The following is a 21,335-nucleotide window of genomic DNA, read 5'->3' as shown; positions in this document are numbered from 1 at the left end:
CCAGAATTCAGGTGCAGAGCTTCTGACTCCAAGTCCAGAATTCTTTACTCCACACCTGGTTTCTTACTTTTTCTTCTAGCTTTATATTTTAACTATGAAAGGTATGGAAGCAGATCTTAAACATCATTTTGGCTTCTTAACAAATACTATTTTTTATGGCAGTGACCCAGAAAGTGTAACTCCAATTGTAGTTATCCCAAAGAAAACCCTTCTTTTGTGCTTTTGCCGTGCCACTTGTCTAGGTGATTGTCTAGGTGATTGGAGTGTATTTCAAATACCATTTGATTTTGAAACCAAGATTGGATATATAGTTTTGTTTTTTTTTATCGGTACGCGGGCCTCTCACTGTTGTGGCCTCTCCCGTTGCGGAGCACAGGCTCCAGACGCGCAGGCTCAATGGCCATGGCTCACTGGCCTAGCTGCCCGCGGCATGCGGGATCCTCCCGGACCGGGGCACGACCCCGTGTCCCCTGCATCGGCAGGCGGACTCTCAACCATTGCGCCACCAGGGAAGCCCTAGATATATAGTTTTAATTGCTTATGTAACTTCTGGAAAATGTATCATCTTTGCATTCTCAGGCAAAGTAGAGATGGTTTGAAAGTAAAAAAAGATTATTCAAATACAACAATACACCTTTATTCTCACAAACTGTTTCTTAGCTTTAACTTGCTTTGACAACCAACTGATGTAACATCTTTGTAAATGCAAAATATTTATATTTTGAAATAAAATTACAATGTGTTGAATGAATCAGTTGGTAAACTTAGTCTCATTTCTGTTGAGAAATTTGGTCTTCAGTGAAGTCAAACTTTCAAGAATACATCCATCTCTTAGGCCTTATATCTTGCCTTTTCTTTGACACCAGTGCTGACACTGAATTTTTATGAAATATGGGCAACTTACATAAGGGAAGATGTACCTGTGGAGTGGGTGCTGAGCACCTTAAAGAGGTGAAAAGGTCCAAGGCTAAGGCTGGAGCCCTCAGAGCCCAGGGGAAGGTGACTTTTTGGTAGATAAGGAAGTGATGAGGTGGGTGGCTGGGGAGTGAGACTCAAAAGTTGGATAAAAGAACTACATGTTTTGAATGAAGAAAACAAACCTAAGGTATGGCTATCTTCAATAGCAAAGATAATCTACGCAGCAGTAGCAGATGGAGCTGAACCCCAAGTGGAGGTATTTTGAAACACATCTCAGTGCTTGGGAAAGAGCTTTCTGACACCTCGAGCTGGTGTGGTATTCAGCTCATCAATCTGACATTATAGATGGAGAAAATGATCCTGGCAAAGGTGTAAGGGGTGGACTAGCCAGCCTCAGATTCAGATTGTTTTCTACTCTTGATAGTTTCTTATTGGCAAATATGCTAGTTCACAAAATATTTCTTCATGTTTCTCAGTCTGTTGCATAAGCCTAGGACCCTTTCACAGGGTGTGTGCTTCTGTCAGCCTCCTCTGGGTTTGCTTCTGGAAACTTTAGGGTCACAGGTGTCCAGTTCTCCCTCCCATCTCCATCACACAGGGGCTCCTTGATTCTTAGCCTTACCCTTAAGTGAGTTTAGTCAGAGATACACACTAATGATCTTCAGTTACTGAACAGCTGTTGAGAAACTGCTCTGTGCTAGGCACGAGGGGAAAAGTAATTTTGAAAAGTAGTTTTAAAAAGTAATAGTGTTGAGCAGAGGTGAAGTTTTTCCATATGTTCTATTTAATTTCCTTTTGAAGAGTAATTCTGAACAGTAGCTTGAAGATACCCAGATCACTGTTTTCTTGCCGAGTACCCAGATACTCCTCAAACGACTGCATTATCAAAAGTTTCATCTTCAGTCCAGCTGAAACTGTGAGAAAGATACGGTTAGGAAAAGAGCAGGGTGGAAGGGGGAAATGGGACGTTCCCGAGAAGCTCCAGAAAAACTATAACCTGTAGAATTCCCGTCTTACGGTAAAAGCCCTTCCCTACAGGCTTGACTCTGGTCCCGGTCTACCAGTTAGTTTCAATCCCAGCGCAGGTTCCAGTAATCGCGGGGAATTCGGAGTTAGGACGAGTCACTTTTGGGGAGCATGGGAAGCTTCGCTTGGCACGATGTCTTTGCCCTGGTAAGAAGCCACGTGGCCGTGGGACGCCCTCGGGTATCTTGTTTCTCTGTTCTAGAAGGGGCGAGACGTGTGTGGAACCCACTAAGGAATGATCTGAGAGAGACAGGATGGGGATTTGGGACAGAGGACAGAAGGGGCGGGGCCCGGGTTAGGGGGTGGGGCTGCAGGGCGGACTCCAGACTGGGGCGCGTGGAGGCGGAGAGTGGGCGGGGCCGTGCCGGGGGTGGGCCCGGCGGGGTGGGGCCTCGGGCGGCGCGGGTGCATCGCAGCTGCGGAGCGCAAGCAGGCTGGCGGGCGGCAGGTCCGCAGCGGCGCGGCGTCTGGGCTTCGCGACGGGCTGAGGGCCATGGCCGCCTCTCCGGGCCCGGCCGGCGGTGCCGCCGCCGGGGCAGTGCACGGCTCCGGCCCGTTTGGCCTCGCCTTCGACTCCGGACTCGAGATCAAAACTCGCTCGGTGGAGCAGACGCTGCTCCCGCTGGTTTCTCAGGTAAAGGGGCGCGCGCGCGCGGCCCCTGCGTCTCCCTCCGGCCGCGGCCCGCGATGGCGGCGGTAGGTCTCGCGGCAGGGGCCGGGCCGGGCCGGGCGGGAGGCAGCTGCTGCCCCACATTCCGCGCCAGGACTCCGGCGTCAGTGTCGGACCGCCTGTCTGGGGCTTGAGGACTGGCCTTGGTTGAGGCGGCGGGAGTCGGGACCATCCGAAATCCGGCTGCGGGGCTAAGTGGGCTGAGCAGCAGCGGAGGCTGCGGGGCGGGGAGCCCCGTGCGGACTTGAGTGCCGGCCGCAGGTGCGCCGCCCTGCCTCCCCACAGGACCCTCCTCGGGGCTGCGGCTCCGGTGGCCCCTGGCTCCCCGAGGCCAGCTCCCCGGGGGCAGAGGGGACCCCCGCGGGGGCTCCGTTGGAACTTAGGGGCCCTCCTCGCTGCCGCTCTTTAACCCACTGCCCGCACACCTTTGCACCTCCAGTCCAAACCCGGACTGTGGCCAGTCTGGCTGGGGCGTTGCTGCCGGCCTCCAAGTCCAGCGTGCTCTCCTCTCCCCTAGGCCTTTGTCCCTTTCCCCGGAGTGTGAGTCGGCTCGCCAGTCGCCCGTTCACCCCGGCCCCTTCCCCTTAACCTTTCTGCTCACTTCAGTTGGCTTTTGTCCGGCCTCGGAAGGGTGAAGTGAAGGACCGTCTGATAGTTAATTCGGGTACACATCTTTTTGCAAAACCCCATTTGGGAATGTATGCTTTATTGAATTTATTGGTCCCAGCAGAAGTCTGGAATCAGCTAATTGATGCGCGTAGCTTTAGAGAAGTTTTTGTTACTGTGAGCCGAGTTTACGCAGCCTCCGGGCTGGAATTCCTCACCTAGATCTGTTGTGATGTGCTTCACTGTGGGGAGTGAAGAATTCTGTGCCTTCAGGAGCTCGTTGATGTGTGACTCACAACGAGACTGTAACATCTTGATGCTTCACGTTAGCATTGCCAAGATTTTACAGGTAGAAGGAATCTTAAAGTTTATCTGATGCTAAATTTAAGAATTCTTACATCATCCTTAACAGCTGGTCACCAGTCAGCTGCTTAAACATGCTCAGTGATGGGGAGCCTGTAGCTATTCCGTAGAATTTCCAATGCTATCTGTTCTCCATCCCAGCCCTGCAGATATTTGAAAACAGCAGTCATACATGCCCCTAGATTCCTGTTATGCTGATTAAATAAACAGCCCCATTTTCTTCACCTGTGCTCATTTTAGCCTGGCTAACAGAACAGTGAATGAATAACCCTGACACTCCCCATCCCCCTTTCCTTCCAGGTCTGAAAGAAGCACTGACAGGTGGGATGAGTTGAGGATCAGTTAGTGATGTCTGCACTGCCCCTCCCACAAAAGAATACCACTACCACCGCCAACACAACCACAACACAGAGTGAAAAATACTGGAGTAGTTTTAAGAGAGAGAGTTAAGAGAGTGGTATTTTGTCCATTTTTCTTTTTTTTAACAATCCAGATATAATGCTTACTATGCGCTAGGCCGTGTTCTAAGCACTGTATACATATTAATTCATTTAATTCTCATAACAATCTTACGAGGTAGAGATATGTTTATTCTCATTATATGAATGAGGAAACTGAGGAATAATGAGGTTAAGTGACTTGTAGTGGGACTTTCACCTGTAAATGTCGAACTGGAGTTTGAATCCAGGCAGCCTGGTCCCAGAGTCTGTGCTGTTAGCTACACAATATTTGTTCTCCCTAGAGATTAGGGGCGGTGATGAGGTCAGCCAGTAGCAGGTACAGAGAAGAGAGTCCACAATGGAAAAACAAGCTGGAAGGTTGTTGTAATCTGGAGAAATGGTAACTTTTCACAGTATCACTGCTAAAAATGTATCCTAGCGTTCTGCATTGTGTAATTCTGGAGTAAGAGAGGGTGGAGAGAGTAGGAGAGTGGAGGAGGAAACGTGAATTGGCTGCTGAGAGTTAACTAGAGGTCAATGCCAAAGGGGGAAAATGCCAGCTTTTTTTTTTCTTTTCCTTCCCTGTTAAAGACTTATTCAGGGCCATAGCTGAGGTTCTGCATTCCACACAGTATGTGTCCACAGCTGTATCTTTAGCATTATTCTAACTGATATTCCTAATGATTAACTGCACTCAACAACAGAAAAGTTAACTTATGCTTAAAATCAAGAAATATATAAAGCATGGCCAGAACACTCACAAAGCAGTTAAGTGTGAAATACAGTTTAGAATGATTTTTAAGTTTTAGTGAGTATTAGTGGATTAAAGTGCAGCTCTCTAGAAAACTCATGTCCAGGAGTCTCATTTTCTAAGGATGCTGCATTATTATCCAACTCATGTTTTACCACCATATCCACAAGAATAAGTTTAAGCTTTTTAGGCAAGCATTTGTTGTAAGCTTTCTAGTTGCTACTCTTTGTGGGACTTGTATTCTAGTTGGGAGGCAGGGCAGGTACAGAGTAGCACATGGCAGGTGTCAGATGAACATCATCCATAGTAAATGCTCTAAGAGCTCAGAGCAGGTGCGGATGAGTCAGCAACAGTGCCGTAGAGGAGATAGGGTCTTGAGATGAACAAGTAGTGCTTGCCTTGTACAGCTTAGTTAGTTTTAAGCAGAGTTTCTACCCTGATATCATTTAACCTCTTCTGACTCTCCAGGTAAAAAGTTCTGGGTTAAATGGCCTTATTCTAGGAATGCAGCATCAGTATTAGACAAATGTATATATACAATTTTCTGCGTTTACATATTAGAAGCGATACATATTCTTAGCAATAGATGCAGAAAAGCTTCAGTTAAATTCAACTTCTAATCATAGGGAGCACATAGTAAACTAGTAATAGAAGAAAACTTCCTTAACCTGATAAAGAGTACCTACAGAAAACCTATAGTTAACATCATAGCAACAAGTCAGATTTAAAATAAACATTTCCTTTAAACTAGAAACAAGAGGAGGGATATCTGCTCTCATAGCTTCTATTCAGTTGTACTGGAAATCGTAACCAGTGCAACAAGACAAGAAGTGAAAGGTGTAAAGGTAGGAAAGGAAAAATCAAAATATAATTATCTACATAGAAAACTGGAGTCTACAAATAAATTATAAAGGTTAGGAAGTTTAGTAAGTTCATTGAATGTAGGCTTCTAAAGTCAACTGCTGTTCTTTCTACATTAATAACAAACAGAAAAGTCATCCTCAAACGTGATACCAGTTAGAATAAAAATGACAGCAAAATATGTGTATATATGTGTATAGCAAAAGAGAGGCCAAACTTCATGGAGAAAATTTAAAAATTTTATGGAAAGCCAAAGTAGAGCTAAATAAATGGGAGAAAAGTACCATGTTCCTGGCTAGATTGACTTGATATTATTTACATATCAATTTTCCCTGTTGATATGTAAATTTAATGCAATTCCAATGAAAATTTCAGCAGGATTTTTTTTAGTAGAATTTGATAAAAGTAATTCTAAAATTTGTATGAAAGAGCAAATAGCCAAGAATAGCCAGAAGAGAAACAAGGTGGGTAGACTTGCTCTACCAGATTTCAAGTCTTATTATAAAGCTAGAGTGATTAAGACAATGTGGGTTTAAGAACAGAGATGGACAAATAGACTAGTGAAACAGAATAGAGAACCTAGAAACAGATCCACACATATACGGAAACTTGATAATTCACAGAATTGGCACTGCTCATCAGTGGGGAAAGGAAGAACTTCTTAAAAAATGGGAACAATTGGTTATCTGAATAGAAACACATGATATTGAATCCCAATTCCAAATGGATTAAAAGTATCAATATGAAAGTAAAAAACTTAAAACACTTTTAGGAAAAAAAATTGGGCAATATCTTCACCACCTCAAGGTGGGAAAAGATTTCTTAATACACTGAAAGTATAAACCCTAAGCAAAAATTACTACATTTGCTCCATTAAAGTGGAGAATTGGACTTCCCTGGTGGCACAGTGGTTAAGAATCTGCCTGCCAATGCAGGGGACACGGGTTCGAGCCCTGGTCTGGGAAGATCCCACATGCCGCGGAGCACCTAAACCCGTGCGCCACAAAAAGAGAAGCCACCACAATGAGAAGCCCGCGCACTGCAACAAAGACCCAATGCAACCAAAAGTAAAAATATAATAAATTTTTTAAAAAATGGAGAATCTTTGTTCATCAAAGTTGAAAGGATAAGCCTTAAAGTGGGAGAATATGATTGCAACACAAATAACCAACAAATGATTGGTAGCACCCAGGATAAATAAAGGACTCCAATGAATCAAAAACAAGATTACCGGGCTTCCCTGGTGGCGCAGTGGTTGAGAGTCCGCCTTCCGATGCAGGGGACACAGGTTCGTGCCCCGGTCCGGGAAGATCCCACATGCCGCGGAGCGGCTGGGCCCGTGAGCCATGGCCGCTGAGCCTGCGCGTCGCATACCGCAAAAAAAAAAAAAAAAAAAAAAAAAATAAGATTACCCATTAAAAATTGGTAAAATGAATACTCATCTTGTAGAAGAGGAAACAGATGTCTAAAAGATATGTGAAAAGATGCTCAACTTTATTAGAAGTCAGTGAAGTGCAAGTTAAAGCTGCAGTGAGAACAAGCGTTGGTGAGGAATGTGGAGTTGATGGAAATGTCCATAGTACAACAGTTTTGGAAAACAGTTTGATGTAATAAAGTTCAAGGTGGGTATTACCTAAGGCCCAGGAATTTCACTGTTAAATCCATACCCCTAGAGAAAATCCTGCACCTGTATTAGAGACATAGATTGGAATGTTGATAGTCTTTTTACTTCTAATGGCTCCAAACTGGAAACTACCCAAAGGTCTTTTAGCAGTAGGATGTTTAAATAAAATGTGCTAAGTTCATACGAGATACTATGCAGCAGTGAAATGAATAAACCATAGCTATAATTATCAATATGGATGAATCTCAAAAGCATAATGTTAAGGGGAAAAAAATTAAAGGTTCAAAACAGGCAAAACAAAACCATACATCATTTAAGGATATAACATATGTGCAATAGTTATAATAAGGGAATGATGAACACAGAATCAGAGCAGTGGTTTCCTCTGGGGCGGGGGGTGAGGGGTGATGTAGAAAGGGAGGGGCCCTCAGGGCACATGGGTTGTCAGAGGTGCTGCTAATGTTTTCTTAAGCTTGGTGGTAGGTTTGTTTTGTCTTCCTTTCGTTTCTTTAAATGGTATGCATACGTGTTCTATACACTCATTTGTTGTATATTTCCTAATTCAGATGATTTCTTAAAAGCCCTGGGCTAAGTCCCAAGCACATTTTCTACAGAGCAGCTCCCCACCTTCTTTAATAATCACTTTATTCTTCCTGTCAAAACTCCCACTCCCAGTCTTACAATGCTTTTATCCAAGGAAGGGAAGAGGGATATCTGCCACACAGCTCCACCCTGGTGTGGAATGTTATTCCACCACCCACTAGTCTTTTCCTGTCTGTGATAGATTTACTTCACTCACCGTTATACAGACCCTTTAATAACTCTCCAGGGTAGCTCCCCTGTCTTCCCATTTCTCTCTGCGTTGTCCTGGAAGCTTCTTAGGATCTTTGTCTCACTAAGTTGGAGATGAATACATCTGCTGATTTGTGTATGTGAATATAGGTGTTTTTTGTTTTTTTTTTTTGCGGTATGCGGGCTTCTCACTGTTGTGGCCTCTCCCGTTGCGGAGCACAGGCTCCGGACGCGCAGGCTCAGCGGCCATGGCTCACGGGCCCAGCCGCTCCCCGGCATGTGGGATCTTCCCGGACCGGGGCACGAACCCACGTCCCCTGCATCGGCAGGCGGACTCTCAACCACTGCGCCACCAGGGAAGCCCGAATATATGTGTTTTTAATTGCAAAGGAAAAACACATAAATAGTGTATAAAGAGAGTGAAAGTGCCCTTTTTCCTGCTTTTAAAGACCTCCTCATGATTTGGTGTGTTTTCTTCTATACTGGTTGCTATAGCTGATTAGCTGATTTTTCTGTCTAATAATTTTGAGAATTTACTAATGAGTTAAGCCCAGGGATGAACTTCTCTGTCCTGGGCTGACTCCCTTGTTTTTCAGGTCCCAGGGAATTAAAGCTTTGTTCTTTTATCTGGCCTACTACCTTTTTTTTTTTTTCTTCCTCCCTGGGCCTTCACTTGCTTTCTTATCTTCCCACAAAATAAGTAAACTAAGATAATCCATTTCAATCAAGAGATTACTGTCAGTTATTCTAGAAAATAAGAATAACATCACAAACATGAGGAAAGAACAGAGATTCTAGAAATGTGAAAAGGACAATATCTAATCATTATGTAATGCTTACTAAATACCAGACACTATTCTAAGTACTTTATTTACATATACTAATTTATTCTCCACAATGACCTTATGAGATGGGTACTTTTATTACTCCTGTTTTTACAGATGAGAACACTGAGCCACAGAAAGTTTAGATAACTTGCTATATAATCATATGACAGAGCCAGAACTCAAACCCAGGCAGAGTGACGCCAGAAGAATTCATGCTCTTAACTGCTAGGCTATACTTTGTTGGCGATGAGAACTTCTTGACACCCTTTGTTAGAAGGTATCAAGTAGGTCCGGGTTCTTACTCTTTTATTCCACAGGAGAGTTCTTCAATGTATCAGACCCTCTTTCTTCCCCATGGGATACCTTCTCTGCCCTCTTTTCCAGTTCATTCAGACATTCTCTACACTCTGGTGTTAGGGCAACTCTAGGTTGTGACTCCCAATTTAATATGCGTCCTATTTTTGCAGAATAATAGCTAAAATTTTATTTGGCACATTCAAGGCAATTTTACCAGCTGTCTGTCCCCTGATTTTTTTTAACATCTTTATTGGAGTATAATTGCTTTACAATGTTGTGTTAGTTTCTGCTGTATAACAGAGTGAATCAGCTATATGCATACATATATCCCCATATCCCCTCCCTCTTGTGTCTCCCTCCCACCCTCCTTATCCCGCTGCTCTAGGTGGTCACAAGCACCAAGCTGCTGTCCCTGTGCTATGTGGCTGCTTCCCACTAGCTAGCTATTTTACATTTGGTAGTGTGTATATGTCAGTGTTACTCTCTCACTTCATCCCAGCTTATGCTTCCCCCTCCCCGTGTCCTCAAGTCCATTCTCTATGTGTGTGCCTTTATTCCTATCCTGCCCCTAGGTTCATCAGAACCATTTTTTTTTTAAGATTCCATATATATGTGTTAGCATATGGTATTTCTTTTTCTCTTTCTGACTTACTTCACTCTGTATGACAGACTCTGGGTCCATCCAACTCACTACAATTTCGTTTCTTTTTATGGCTGAGTAATATTCCATTGTATATATGTGTCACATCTTCTTTATCCATTCATCTGTCGATGGGCACTTAGGTTGCTTCCACATCCTGGCTATTGTAAATAGAGCTGCAGTGAACATTGTGGTACATGACTCTTTTTGAATTATGGTTTTCTCAGGGTATATGCCAGGTAGTGGGATTGCTGGGTCATATGGTAGTTCTAGTTTTAGTTTTTTAAGGAACCTCCATACTGTTCTCCATAGTGACTCTATCAATTTACCTTCCCACCAACAGTGCAAGAGGGTTCACTTTTCTCCACACCCTCTCCAGCATTTATTGTTTGTAGATTTTTTGATGATGACCATTCTGACCGGTGCGAGGTGATACCTTATTGTAGTTTTGATTTGCGTTTCTCTAATGATTAGTGGTGTTGAGGATCTTTTCATGTGTTTGTTGGGAATCTGTATATCTTCTTTGGAGAAATGTCTATTTAGGTCTTCTGCCCATTTCTGGATTGGGTTGTTTGTTTTTTTTTGTTATTGAGCTGCATGAGCTGCTTGTAAATTTTGGAGGTTAATCCTTTGTCAGTTGCTTCATTTGCAAATATTTTCTCCCATTCTGAGGGTAGTCTTTTGGTCTTGTTTATGGTTTCCTTTGCTGTGCAAAAACTTTTAAGTTTCATTAGGTCCCATTTGTTTATTTTTGTTTTTATTTCCATTTCTCTAGGAGGTGGGTCAAAAACAATCTTGCTGTGATTTATGTCATAGAGTGTTCTGCCTATGTTTTCCTCTAAGAGTTTGATGGTGTCTGGCCTTACATTTAGGTCTTTTATCCATTTTGAGTTTATTTTTGTGTGTAGTGTTAGGAAGTGTTCTAATTTCATTCTTTTACATGTACCTGTCCAGTTTTCCCAGCACCACTTATTGAAGAGGCTGTCTTTTCTCCATTGTATATTCTTGCCTCCTTTATCAAAGATAAGGTGACCATATGTGCATGGGTTTATCTCTGGGCTTTCTCTCCTGTTCCATTGATCTATATTTCTGGTTTTGTTCCAGTACCATACTGTCTTGATTACTGTAGCTTTGTAGTATAGTCTGAATTCCGTGAGCCTGATTCCTCCAGCTCCGTTTTTCTTTCTCAAGATTGCTTTGGCAATCTTGAGAGATTACTACAAGCAACTCTTTGCCAATAAAATTGACAACCTGGGGCTTCCCTGGTGGCGCAGTGGTTGAGAGTCCGCCTGCTGATGCAGGGGACATGGGTTTGTGCCCCGGTCCAAGAAGATCCCACATGCCGCGTAGTGGCTTGGCCCATGAGCCATGGCCTTTGAGTCTGCGCGTCCGGAGCCTGTGCTCCACAACAGGAGAGGCCACAACAGTGAGAGGCCCGCATACTGCAAAAAAAAAAAAAAAAAAAAAAAAAAGATTGCTTTGGCTATTCGGGGTCTTTTGTGTTTCCATACAAATTGTGCAATTTTTTGTTCTAGTTCTGTGAAAAATGACATTGGTAGTTTGATGGTGATTGCATTGAATCTGTAGATTGCTTTGGGTAGTATAGTCATTTTCACAATGTTGATTCTTCCAATCCAAGAACATGGTATATGTCTCCATCTGTTTGTATCATCTTTAATTTCTTTCATCAGTGTCTTATAGTTTTCTCCATCTCCCTCTGCTATATTTTGGAAGAGCTTGAGAAGGATAGGAGTTAGCTCTTCTGTAAATATTTGATAGAATTTGCCTGTGAAGCCATCTCCTCTTGGGCTTTTGTTTGTTGGAAGATTTTTAATCACAGTTTCAATTTCCGTGCTTGTGATTGGTCTGTTTATATTTTCTATTTCTTCCTGGTTCAGTCTCTGAAGGTTGTGTTTTTCTAAGAATTTGTCCATTTCTTCCAGGTTGTCTTTTTTTTTTTTTTTTTTTTTTTTGCGGTATGCGGGCCTCTCACTGCTGTGGCCTCTCCCGTTGCGGAGCACAGGCTCCAGACGCGCAGGCTCAGCAGCCATGGCTCACGGGCCCAGCCGCTCCGCGGCATGTGGGATCTTCCCGGACCGGGGCATGAACCCGTGTCCCCTGCATCGGCAGGCGGACTCTCAACCACTGCGCCACCAGGGAAGCCCCAGGTTGTCAATTTTATTGGCAAAGAGTTGCTTGTAGTAATCTCTCATGATCCTTTGTATTTCTGTATTGTCAGTTGTTACTTCTTTCTCATTTCTAATTCTGTTGATTTGGTTCTTCTCCCTTTTTTTCTTGATTAGTCTGGCTAATGGTTTATCAATCTTGTTTATCTTCTCAAAGAACCAGCTTTTAGTTTTATTGATCTTTGCTATTGTTTCTTTCATTTCTTTTTCACTTATTTCTGATCTGATCTTTATGATTCCTTTCCTTCTGCTAACTTTGGTTTTTTTCTTCTTCTTCTTTCTCGAATGCTTTAGGTATAAGATTAGGTTGTTTATTTGAGATGTTTCTTGTTTCTTGAGGTAAGATTGTACTTCCCGCTTAGAACTGCTTTTGCTGCATCCCATAGGTTTTGGGTTGTCGTGTTTTCATTGTCATTTGTTTCTAGGTATTTTTTGATTTCCTCTTTGATTTCTTCAGTGATCTCTTGGTTATTTAGTAGCCTATTGTTTAGCCTTCATGTATTTGTATTTTCTACCGATTTTTTTCCTGTAATTGATACCTAGTCTCATAGCATTGTGGTCGGAAAAGACACTTGATACTTGATACGATTTCAGTTTTCTTAAATTTACCAAGGCTTGATTTGTGACCCAAATCTATCCTGGAGAATGTTCCATGAACACTTCAGAAGAAAGTATATTCTGTTTCTTTTGGTTGGAATGTCCTATAAATATCAATTAAGTCCATCTTGTTTAATGTGTCATTTAAGCTTGTGTTTCCTTATTTATTTTCATTTTGTATGATCTGGCCATTGGTGAAAGTGGGGTGTTAAAGTCCCCTACTTTTGTTGTGTTACTGTCGATTTCCCCTTTTATGGCTGTTAGCATTTGCCTTATGTATTGAGGTACTCCTATGTTGGGTGCATAAATATTTACAATTGTTTTATCTTCTTCTTGGATTGATCCCTTGATCATTATGTAGTGTCCTTCTTTGTGTCTTGTAATAGTCTTTATTTTAAAGTCTATTTTGTCTGATATGAGAATTGCTATTCCAGCTTTCTTTCGATTTCCATTTGCATGGAATATCTTTTTCCATCCCCTCACTTTCAGTCTGTATGTGTCCCTAGGTCTGAAGTGGGTCTCTTGTAAACAGCATATGTATGGGTCTTGTTTTTGTATCCATTCAGCCAGTCTAGGTCTTTTGGTTGGAGCATTTAATCCACTTACATTTAAGGTAATTATCGATATGTATGTCTCTGTTACCATTTTCTTAATTGTTTCGGGTTTGTTTTTGTACGTCTTTTCCTTCTCTTGTGTTTCCTGCCTAGAGAAGTTCCTTTAGCATTTGTTTTAAAGCTGGTTTGGTGTTGCTGAATTCTCTTAACTTTTGCTCATCTGTAAAGGTTTTAATTTCTCCATCGAATCTGAATGAGATCCTTGCTGGGTAGAGTAATCTTGGTTGTACGTTTTTCCCTTTCATCACTTTAAATATGTCCTGCCATCCCTTCTGGTTTACAGAGTTTATGCTGAAAAATTAGCTGATAACCTTATGGGGATTCCCTTGTATGTTATTTGTTGCTTTTCCCTTGCTGCTTTTGATATTTTTTCTTTGTATTTAATTTTTGATAGTTTGATTAATATGTGTCTTGGTGTGTTTCTCCATGTATTTATCCTGTATTGGACTCTCTGTGCTTCCTGGACTTGATTGACTATTTCCTTTCCCATGTTAGGGAAGTTTTTGACTATAATCTCTTCAGATATTTTCTCAGACCCTTTTTTTTTCTCTTCTTTTTTTCTTTGCCGTACGTGAGCCTCTCACTGTTGTGGCCTCTCCTGTTTCGGAGCACAGGCTCTGGACGTGCAGGCTCAGCGGCCGTGGCTCACGGGCCTAGCCGCTCCGCAGCATGTGGGATCTTCCCGGACCGGGGCACAAACCCGTGTCCCCTGCATCGGCAGGCGGACTCTCAACCACTGTGCCGCCAGGAAGCCGTCTCTTCTTCTTCTGGGACCCCTATAATTCTAATGTTGGTACATTTAATGTTGTCTCAGATGTCTCTGAGACTGTCCTCAATTCTTTTCATTCTTTTTTTTTTATTCTACTCCCTGGCAGTTATTTCCACCATTTCATCTTCCAGCTTACTTATCTGTTCTTCTCCCCTAGTTATTCTGCTATTTATTCCTTCTAGAATATTTTTAATTTCAGTAATTGTGTTGTTCATCATTGTTTGCTGTTTAGTTCTTTTAGATACTTGTTAAATGTTTCTTGTATTTTCTCCATTCTGTTTCCAAGATTTTGGATCATCTTTACCATCATTACTCTGAATTCTTTTTCAGGTAGGTTCCCTATTTCGTCTTCATTTATTTGGTCTTGTAGGTTTTTACCTTGCTCCTTTGTCTGTAACATATTTTTGTCATTTCTTTCTTTTTTTTTTTTTTTTTGATGGTTGGTGCTGTGTTCCTGTCTTACTAGTTGTTTGGCCTGAGAAATCCAGCACTGGAGTTTGCAGGCAGTTAGATAGAGCTCCATCTTGGTGCTGAGATGAGGACCTCTGAGAGGCCTCACTCTGATTGACATTCCCTGGGCTCTGAGGTTCTCTGTTAGTCCAGCGGTTTAGACTTGGAGCCCCCACCATAGGAGCTCAGGCCCAACCTCCTGCCTGGGAAGCAAGATCCTGCAAGCTTCTCTGCCTATGCCCACAGCCCCTGCAGCTCCTTCAGGCGTATGTGGGGAGCAGTCCCCAGCTCTGGGAGCACTCAGCCGTGGGACTTGCCACGCCTCCTCTGATTCTTAACATAATCCTGGGAGGAAAGAGGCTGTGTAGTGACTGAGAGGCAACTTACTGCCTTTGTGACCTTGGGCAAATTCGTAACCTTTTCAAATTTCAGGTTCTTAATCTGTAAGATGAGGGTAGTAACAGTATCTACCTCACAGAGATGTAAGCATTGATTGAATCAGTACATGGAAAGCACATCAGATAGCGTTTGCTGTTGTGCTTAACGTTAAATGTTAACTAGTTTTATTTTTTGCTTGATAAGGAAATTGAGGTTTGGTCTCACTTTTGTTAAACTGTGTTTAAGTATGTCTGTGTAGAAAGCAAGACTGAAAAGGATTATGCCAAGTTGCTCACAAGGTAGTGGGATTATGGGTGACTTTTATTTCTTTGGGCTTTCCTATATTACCCCTTCCCGTTTTTAAAAACAATCAACATGTATAATTTTTTGGATCTCCCTTTTAAAAAGTTTGAAAATAATTTTAGGACATATATAGACCTTTTTTTGTATAAATTTATGTATTTATTTTTGGCTGTGTTGGGTCTTCATTGCTGCAGGCGGGCTTTCTCTAGTTGCGGTGAGCAGGGGCTACTCTTCGTTGTGGCACGCGAGCTTTTCATTGTGGTGGCTTCTCTTGTTGCAGAGCACGGGCTCTAGGTGCACGGGCTTCAGTAGTTGTGGCACGTGGGCTCAGTAGTTGTGGCACGTGGGCTCAGTAGTTGTGGCTTGTAGGCTCTAGAGCGTAGGCTCAGTTGTTGTGGCACACAGGGTTAGTTGCTCCATGGCATATGGGATCTTCCTGGACCAGGGCTTGAACCTGTGTCCCCTGCATTGGCAGGTGGATTCCTAGCCACTGTGCCACCAGGGAAGTCCCATATGTAGACCTTTTAATAAGAAATTTTATAAATTGACTTGGCTCCTCCAAATTCAATTTGAAATGCATACCTCTATTTAGACTGAATATTTTGCAGAGTGCTTTGAGTAAAAGGAAGATAGCCACACCTAATTATGCACTGTGGAGGATGCTTGTAGTGAAAGCAAAATGTGTGTTTCAGAACTGAACAATAGTTGGTATTTTAGCCTAACTGCAGGATCTTTTCTTTACAATTGAAAAGTCTAAACTTTATAAAAGATTTAATAAAAACAACTTAAACTTCTTTTCTCCAGAGTCTCTTCCAACATGGTTGTTGGAACAGTCAGTGGTGGTCAAGTTCTCTGTTCTCCAGGTGATACTAAGAGTTCCCTAGGATGTATCAGGTGTGGAGAAGGACTAAGCTGGTGCTCATAGTATTCATATTTGTTTCCCTGCTTCCCATAACCCATAGTTATCCTCAAAATTCAACCATAGAAACACTTCTTTGATGGACTGCTTAGTAATTTTAGGTAATATTTTATTTTGAAGAAAGTATTTTTCCCTCCAAAACCAAAAACACTCAGAAAACCCAGGAAGATTGAAAAGCTTCACTAAAGGAAAGAGTATGGGGTGGACTTCGGTGTCAGATAAACCTGGGTTCAAATTCTAAGCTAAGCCGCTTCTTAGCTGTGTAAGCCAAGTACTTAATTTCACTCAGCCTCAGTTTTCTTATCTTGAATAGTATGTAAGGATTAAATAAGAGAGCTAATGATAATATGCCTCTGAGTACTTAAACTGGGTACTATGTTAAACATGATACTGCATCGTTTTCTTTAATCCTCTTGTCAGTTGAGAAGTCAGAGGCAGGGAAGTCAGGTTGGTTAAGTGGTGAAGAGGCTAGGCTCTTGAGTCAGAGTATCTGGATTTAAATCTTAAATCTCCTACTCTTCTTGATGTCTAATTTCCTTACTCTCCATGCTGTCTAGTTTTCTCATTTGTGAAATGGGGATGACATTAGTACCTATTTCATTGGGATTTTGTGGGGCATTATAATGTAGTACTTAAAAGTGTGGTCTCTGCCAGCGTTATCCTGATACCAAAGCCAGATAAGGACACTATAAGGAAAAAAGCCAAACCAAACCAAAACAACAACAGCAAAAGACTATAGGCCAGTATCCCTGATGAATACAGATGCAAAAATTATTAACAAAATACTAGCAAACTGAATTCAGTAGCACATTAAATGGATCATACACTATGATCAAGTGGGATTTATCCCTGGGTTGCAAGGATGGTTCAATATACGCAAATCAATAAATGTGCTACACCACATTAATAAAATGAAGGAAAAATTATATAATCACAATAGGTGCAGAAAAAGCATCTGACAAAATTTAATATTCTTTCATGATTGAGTATATAAAGAATGTACCTCAACATAATAAAGGCCATATATTATAAGCTCACAGCTAACATCATTCTCAACAGTGAAATGTTGAAAGCTTTTTCTCTAATGTCAGGAACAAGACAAGGGTGTCCATTCTCACCACTCCTATTCAATATAGTACTGGAAGTGTTAGCCAGAGCAGTCAGGCAACAAAAAGGCATAAAAGGCATCAAAGTCAGAAAGGAAGAAGTAAAATTATCTCCATTTTCAGATAACATGATCTTATATATAAGGAAATCCTAAAGACTCCACCAAAAAACTGTTAGAACTAATAAACAAATTCCTAAAGTTGAAGGATAAAAAAATCAACATGCAGAAATTGGTGTTGTATTTCCATACACTAAAAACAAAATATCTGAAAAAGAAATAAAAGAAAAGAAAAGAAAAGTAGCATCAAAAATGATAAAATACTTAAGAATAAATTTAACCAAGGAGGTGAAAGATCAGTACACTGAACACTCTAAACCTTTGATGAAAGAAATTGAAGAAGACACAAGTAAATGGAAAGATAATCCATGTTCATAGGTCAGGAGAATTAGTATTAAAATGTCCATACTACCCAAAGCTATCTATAGCTTCAGTGCAATTCCTATCAAAATTCCAATGGCATTTTTAACAGAAATAGAAAAACAATCCTGAAATTTGTATGGAAGCACCAAGACCCCAACTAGCCAAGGCATCCTGAGAAATAGGAAAAAAGCTGGAGGCATCACACTTCCTGATTTCAAACTATACTACAAAGCTATAGTAATTAAACAGTATGGGGCTGGCATTAAAATAGACACATGGTCCACTGGAACAAAATCCAGAGCCCGTGCATACATAGTAAACTAATATTTGACAAAGGAGCCAAGAATACTCAATGGGTAAAGGATAGCTTCTTCAATAAATGATTTGGGAAAACTGGATAATCACATGTAAAAGAATGAAATGGGACCCTTATCTTATACCACTCACAAAAATTAACTTGAAATGGATTAAAGACTTAAGTGTAAGACCTGAAGCCATAAAACTCCTATACAAAAACATAGGGAGGGCTTCCCTGGTAGTGCAGTGGTTGAGAGTCTGCCTGCCGATGCAGGGATGTGGGTTCGTGCCCCAGTCCAGGAGGATCCCACATGCCGCGGAGCGGCTGGGCCTGTGAGCCATGGCCGCTAACCCTGCACGTCCGGAGCCTGTGCTCCGCAATGGGAGGGGCCACAACAGTGAGGGGCCCGCGTACCACACACACAAAAAAAAGACATACAGACGGCCAACAGGTACATGAAAAAATGCTTAAAATCACCAATCACCAGGGAAATTCAAGTCAAAACTACAATGAGATATTACTTCACATCTGTTAAAATTGACTGTCATCAGAAAGATAAGTGATGGTGGGGATGTGGAGAAAAGGGAATGCTTGTGCACTGTTGGTGGGAATGTAAGTTGGTGCAGCCACTATGGAAAAGAGTATGAAGATTCCTCAAAAAGTTTAAAAAATAGAACTACGATATGATCCAGCAATCCCACTTCCTTCATAGAAGGAAGATCAACTAATCTCAGGTAGCTACACAGATACTTTCTATCACATTATCCTATTTTAATATTTTGCATAGCATTTACATTAATTTTTTTTTAACCTATGTGTGTGATTATTGTGTCTCCCCTCACCCCACTAGAATGTAAGCTCCATGAGAGTATGGGCCTTTTCTTTCTTGTTCATTGCTGTTTCATCATTGCCTAGAATTTTATTTGACATATGATAGGTGTGCAACAAATGTATTTTGTACGTTGGATTATTGTTATTTTGATAGACTGTAAACAGAATAAGGGCAGGATTGTGTTAGTCTTGTTCAGTGATGCAGCCTCAGGACCTGTATTCTAGGAAATTTTCAAATTTTGGAAGATAATATTATAGATGAGGAAATTTAGAGAGATTAAGTACATTTCCCTAGGTCATTTAGTTAGTAATGGCAGAGCCAAGGCTCAAACCCAGGCCTTCCTGACTAAATTATTAATACCATAACACATAAAGTGCTTGGCACATAGTTGCTGGTCAAAGGGCAAGTCCCTTCCTCTTCTCTCAATTCACTATTCTGGTCTTTGTTAATATATTTATATAAATCATTTCAAAGTTATACACGATGAACATGTACCATTTGGGATTTATATTTTTCATGTTAACATTCTTTAAATATTTTTATATGTCACTATAGTTCAGGTACTAATTTTCTAGGACATTTTGAAGATTTGTATTTGTTTCAACCAGCTTAACTTGTCACCTTTTATATTTTATTTCAGGGCCTGGAATCAAGTGTTAAAGCTCTTGGTATTTCGTTTACTTTGAGTCTGCAACAAAACGGAGAGAAGTATAAAACATAGATTATAGTGGTCCTTCTAAAGTGTAAACAAGTATGGTTCATGTACCATTTTGTACAACCTACACACTGTGCTAGGCAGTGGAGTGGAATGCATGGTGAAGAAGATGCTGCCTCTACTCTCACAGCAGCTCAAGTCACAGTAGAGGCATCTAGACCTGAAGTGCTTTGGTTTTATGTGGATTCTTTGAATGTAATGATCCACCTTCTCCTACTTTTCTCCTGTCTCTAAGATTTGTTGAAATATCTGGAGGGCTTATAGAACTGTGTGCCCTGGATGACTGCCCTCAGGTAAACTTAGAATTGTTATTAATGGAAATGTTGTCCTCAGGAGGGATGCAAGATGATTCGCTCGTTGTCTGGGTTGAAGCATTAAAACTATCAGATAATTTAGTGTATTAGGCTAGTGTAGTATGCTGGGCTTAATTTTCTTGGCCATTGTGATACAGCTTTAAAAAAAAGTATTGAGATAAAATTTAAGCAGGTTGCTTTTATCTTTTATTTTTAGATCACCACGCTTATTAATCATAAGGATAATACCAAAAAGTCTGATAAAACTCTGCAAGCAATTCAGCGTGTAGGACAAGCTGTAAACTTGGCAGTTGGAAGATTTGTTAAAGTAGGGGAAGCTATAGCCAATGAAAACTGGGACTTGAAAGAAGAAATAAATATTGCCTGTATTGAAGCTAAACAAGCAGGTATGTTAAAGCCTATTTATACCAATTTTATTGCTTTGGATATCATGACAAATTATTGTCTTATTTTGAGTAAAGATGTGTACTGTGTTTTAGCTCTTTTATTACTGATGCCTAGGTCATTAAAGCCCTAGATTAGCATCCAGGAATATTGAATTTCTCTTGGATTAAGTCCTAAATCTGAAACATTGAATTCTTTCACTGGGCAGGGTAGAAGCCCACCATCCTGGCCATCAGCCATTGAATGCAAGAGGTATAGAAGGAATGTGAGGCATGGACTCTACTGTCAAGGAGCATATTAGCCTATTTGCCATCATGTAGGAAATGGAAATAAAACTAAGCCTGTTCCTGTCTCTACAGCAGACAAATCTGACTTCAGATTTTCTGATGTCTCACAAGTCTGTAACTGGTGGCATAGAAGTTTGAGAGAACCTGGGGAGTTTTGACGGATACAGATAATTCAGCTTTGTTTAAGTGTCATTTACCCACCTATTCTTTAAATATTTACTGAGTGCTGGCCATATGCCAGGCATTCTTCAAGACCAGAGGGATATAGCCACGTAGAAATCAGTGTAAAGTCTGCCCTCGTGGAGCTTGCATTCTAGTGAGGGAGACCATAAACAAATGAATAAATAGATATGTGCATAAGGTCAGGTGGCGACAGTTATCATGGAGAAAATAGTAGAGCAGAATAAGGGTTAGGAGACCAAAGGAGGTATATTTTAGGGATGGCAGGGTTTCTCAACTTTGATGCCGTTGACATTTTGGGCTTGATAATTCTTTGCTGGGGGTGCAGGCTGCCCCTTGCATTGTAGAATCCCTAACTTCTACCTATCAGATGCCTATAAATCCCTTCTTCCCCCATTGTGACAGCCAAAAATGTCTCGACATTGCCAAATGTCCTCTGAGGGATCAAAATGGCCCCCCCAGTTAAGAACTACTGAAATCGGGGGGTGGAGTCAGGAAATCTCTCTAAGGAAGTAGCACTGAAGCAGAGACTGCAATGAAGTGAGGACCCCAACTATATGAATATCTGGGGGAAGGACATTCCGGGCAAGGAGAAGAGCAAGAACAGGTATGGCTTTCTAGGCAAAGATAGGAACTTTGGGCCATGTTCTAAGTGTCACAGTGGGGCTAGTGGAAGGTTTTGTGCAGGATGGTGACATAATCTCATAATATATTTTAAGAGGATCCCTGGTGGCTGCTGTAGAGAGAATAGATTTTAGGGGGTATG

The 21,335-nt window shown here is 41.5% G+C and overlaps 1 protein-coding gene across 1 annotated transcript in view; it reads left to right on the top strand.

The window, feature by feature from the left end:
• Window positions 1-2,347: 2,347 nt before the first annotated feature.
• CTNNAL1 (catenin alpha like 1) overlaps window positions 2,348-21,335 on the top strand; it is a 61,881-nt gene continuing 42,893 nt past the window's right edge. Inside the window, exons 1-2 of the mRNA XM_082624529.1 lie at window positions 2,348-2,578; window positions 19,915-20,104. Of these exons, the coding sequence (XP_082480655.1) occupies window positions 2,438-2,578; window positions 19,915-20,104 (331 nt within the window). The 5' untranslated portion in view covers window positions 2,348-2,437. The remainder of the gene's footprint in view (window positions 2,579-19,914; window positions 20,105-21,335) is intronic.

The sequence above is a fragment of the Mesoplodon mirus genome (genome assembly GCF_964341445.2).
Source record: "Mesoplodon mirus genome assembly, chromosome: 1".
Lineage (NCBI taxonomy): Eukaryota > Metazoa > Chordata > Mammalia > Artiodactyla > Ziphiidae > Mesoplodon > Mesoplodon mirus.
Note: the sequence above shows the minus strand (reverse complement) of the source record. Positions and strands in the feature narration are given on the sequence as shown.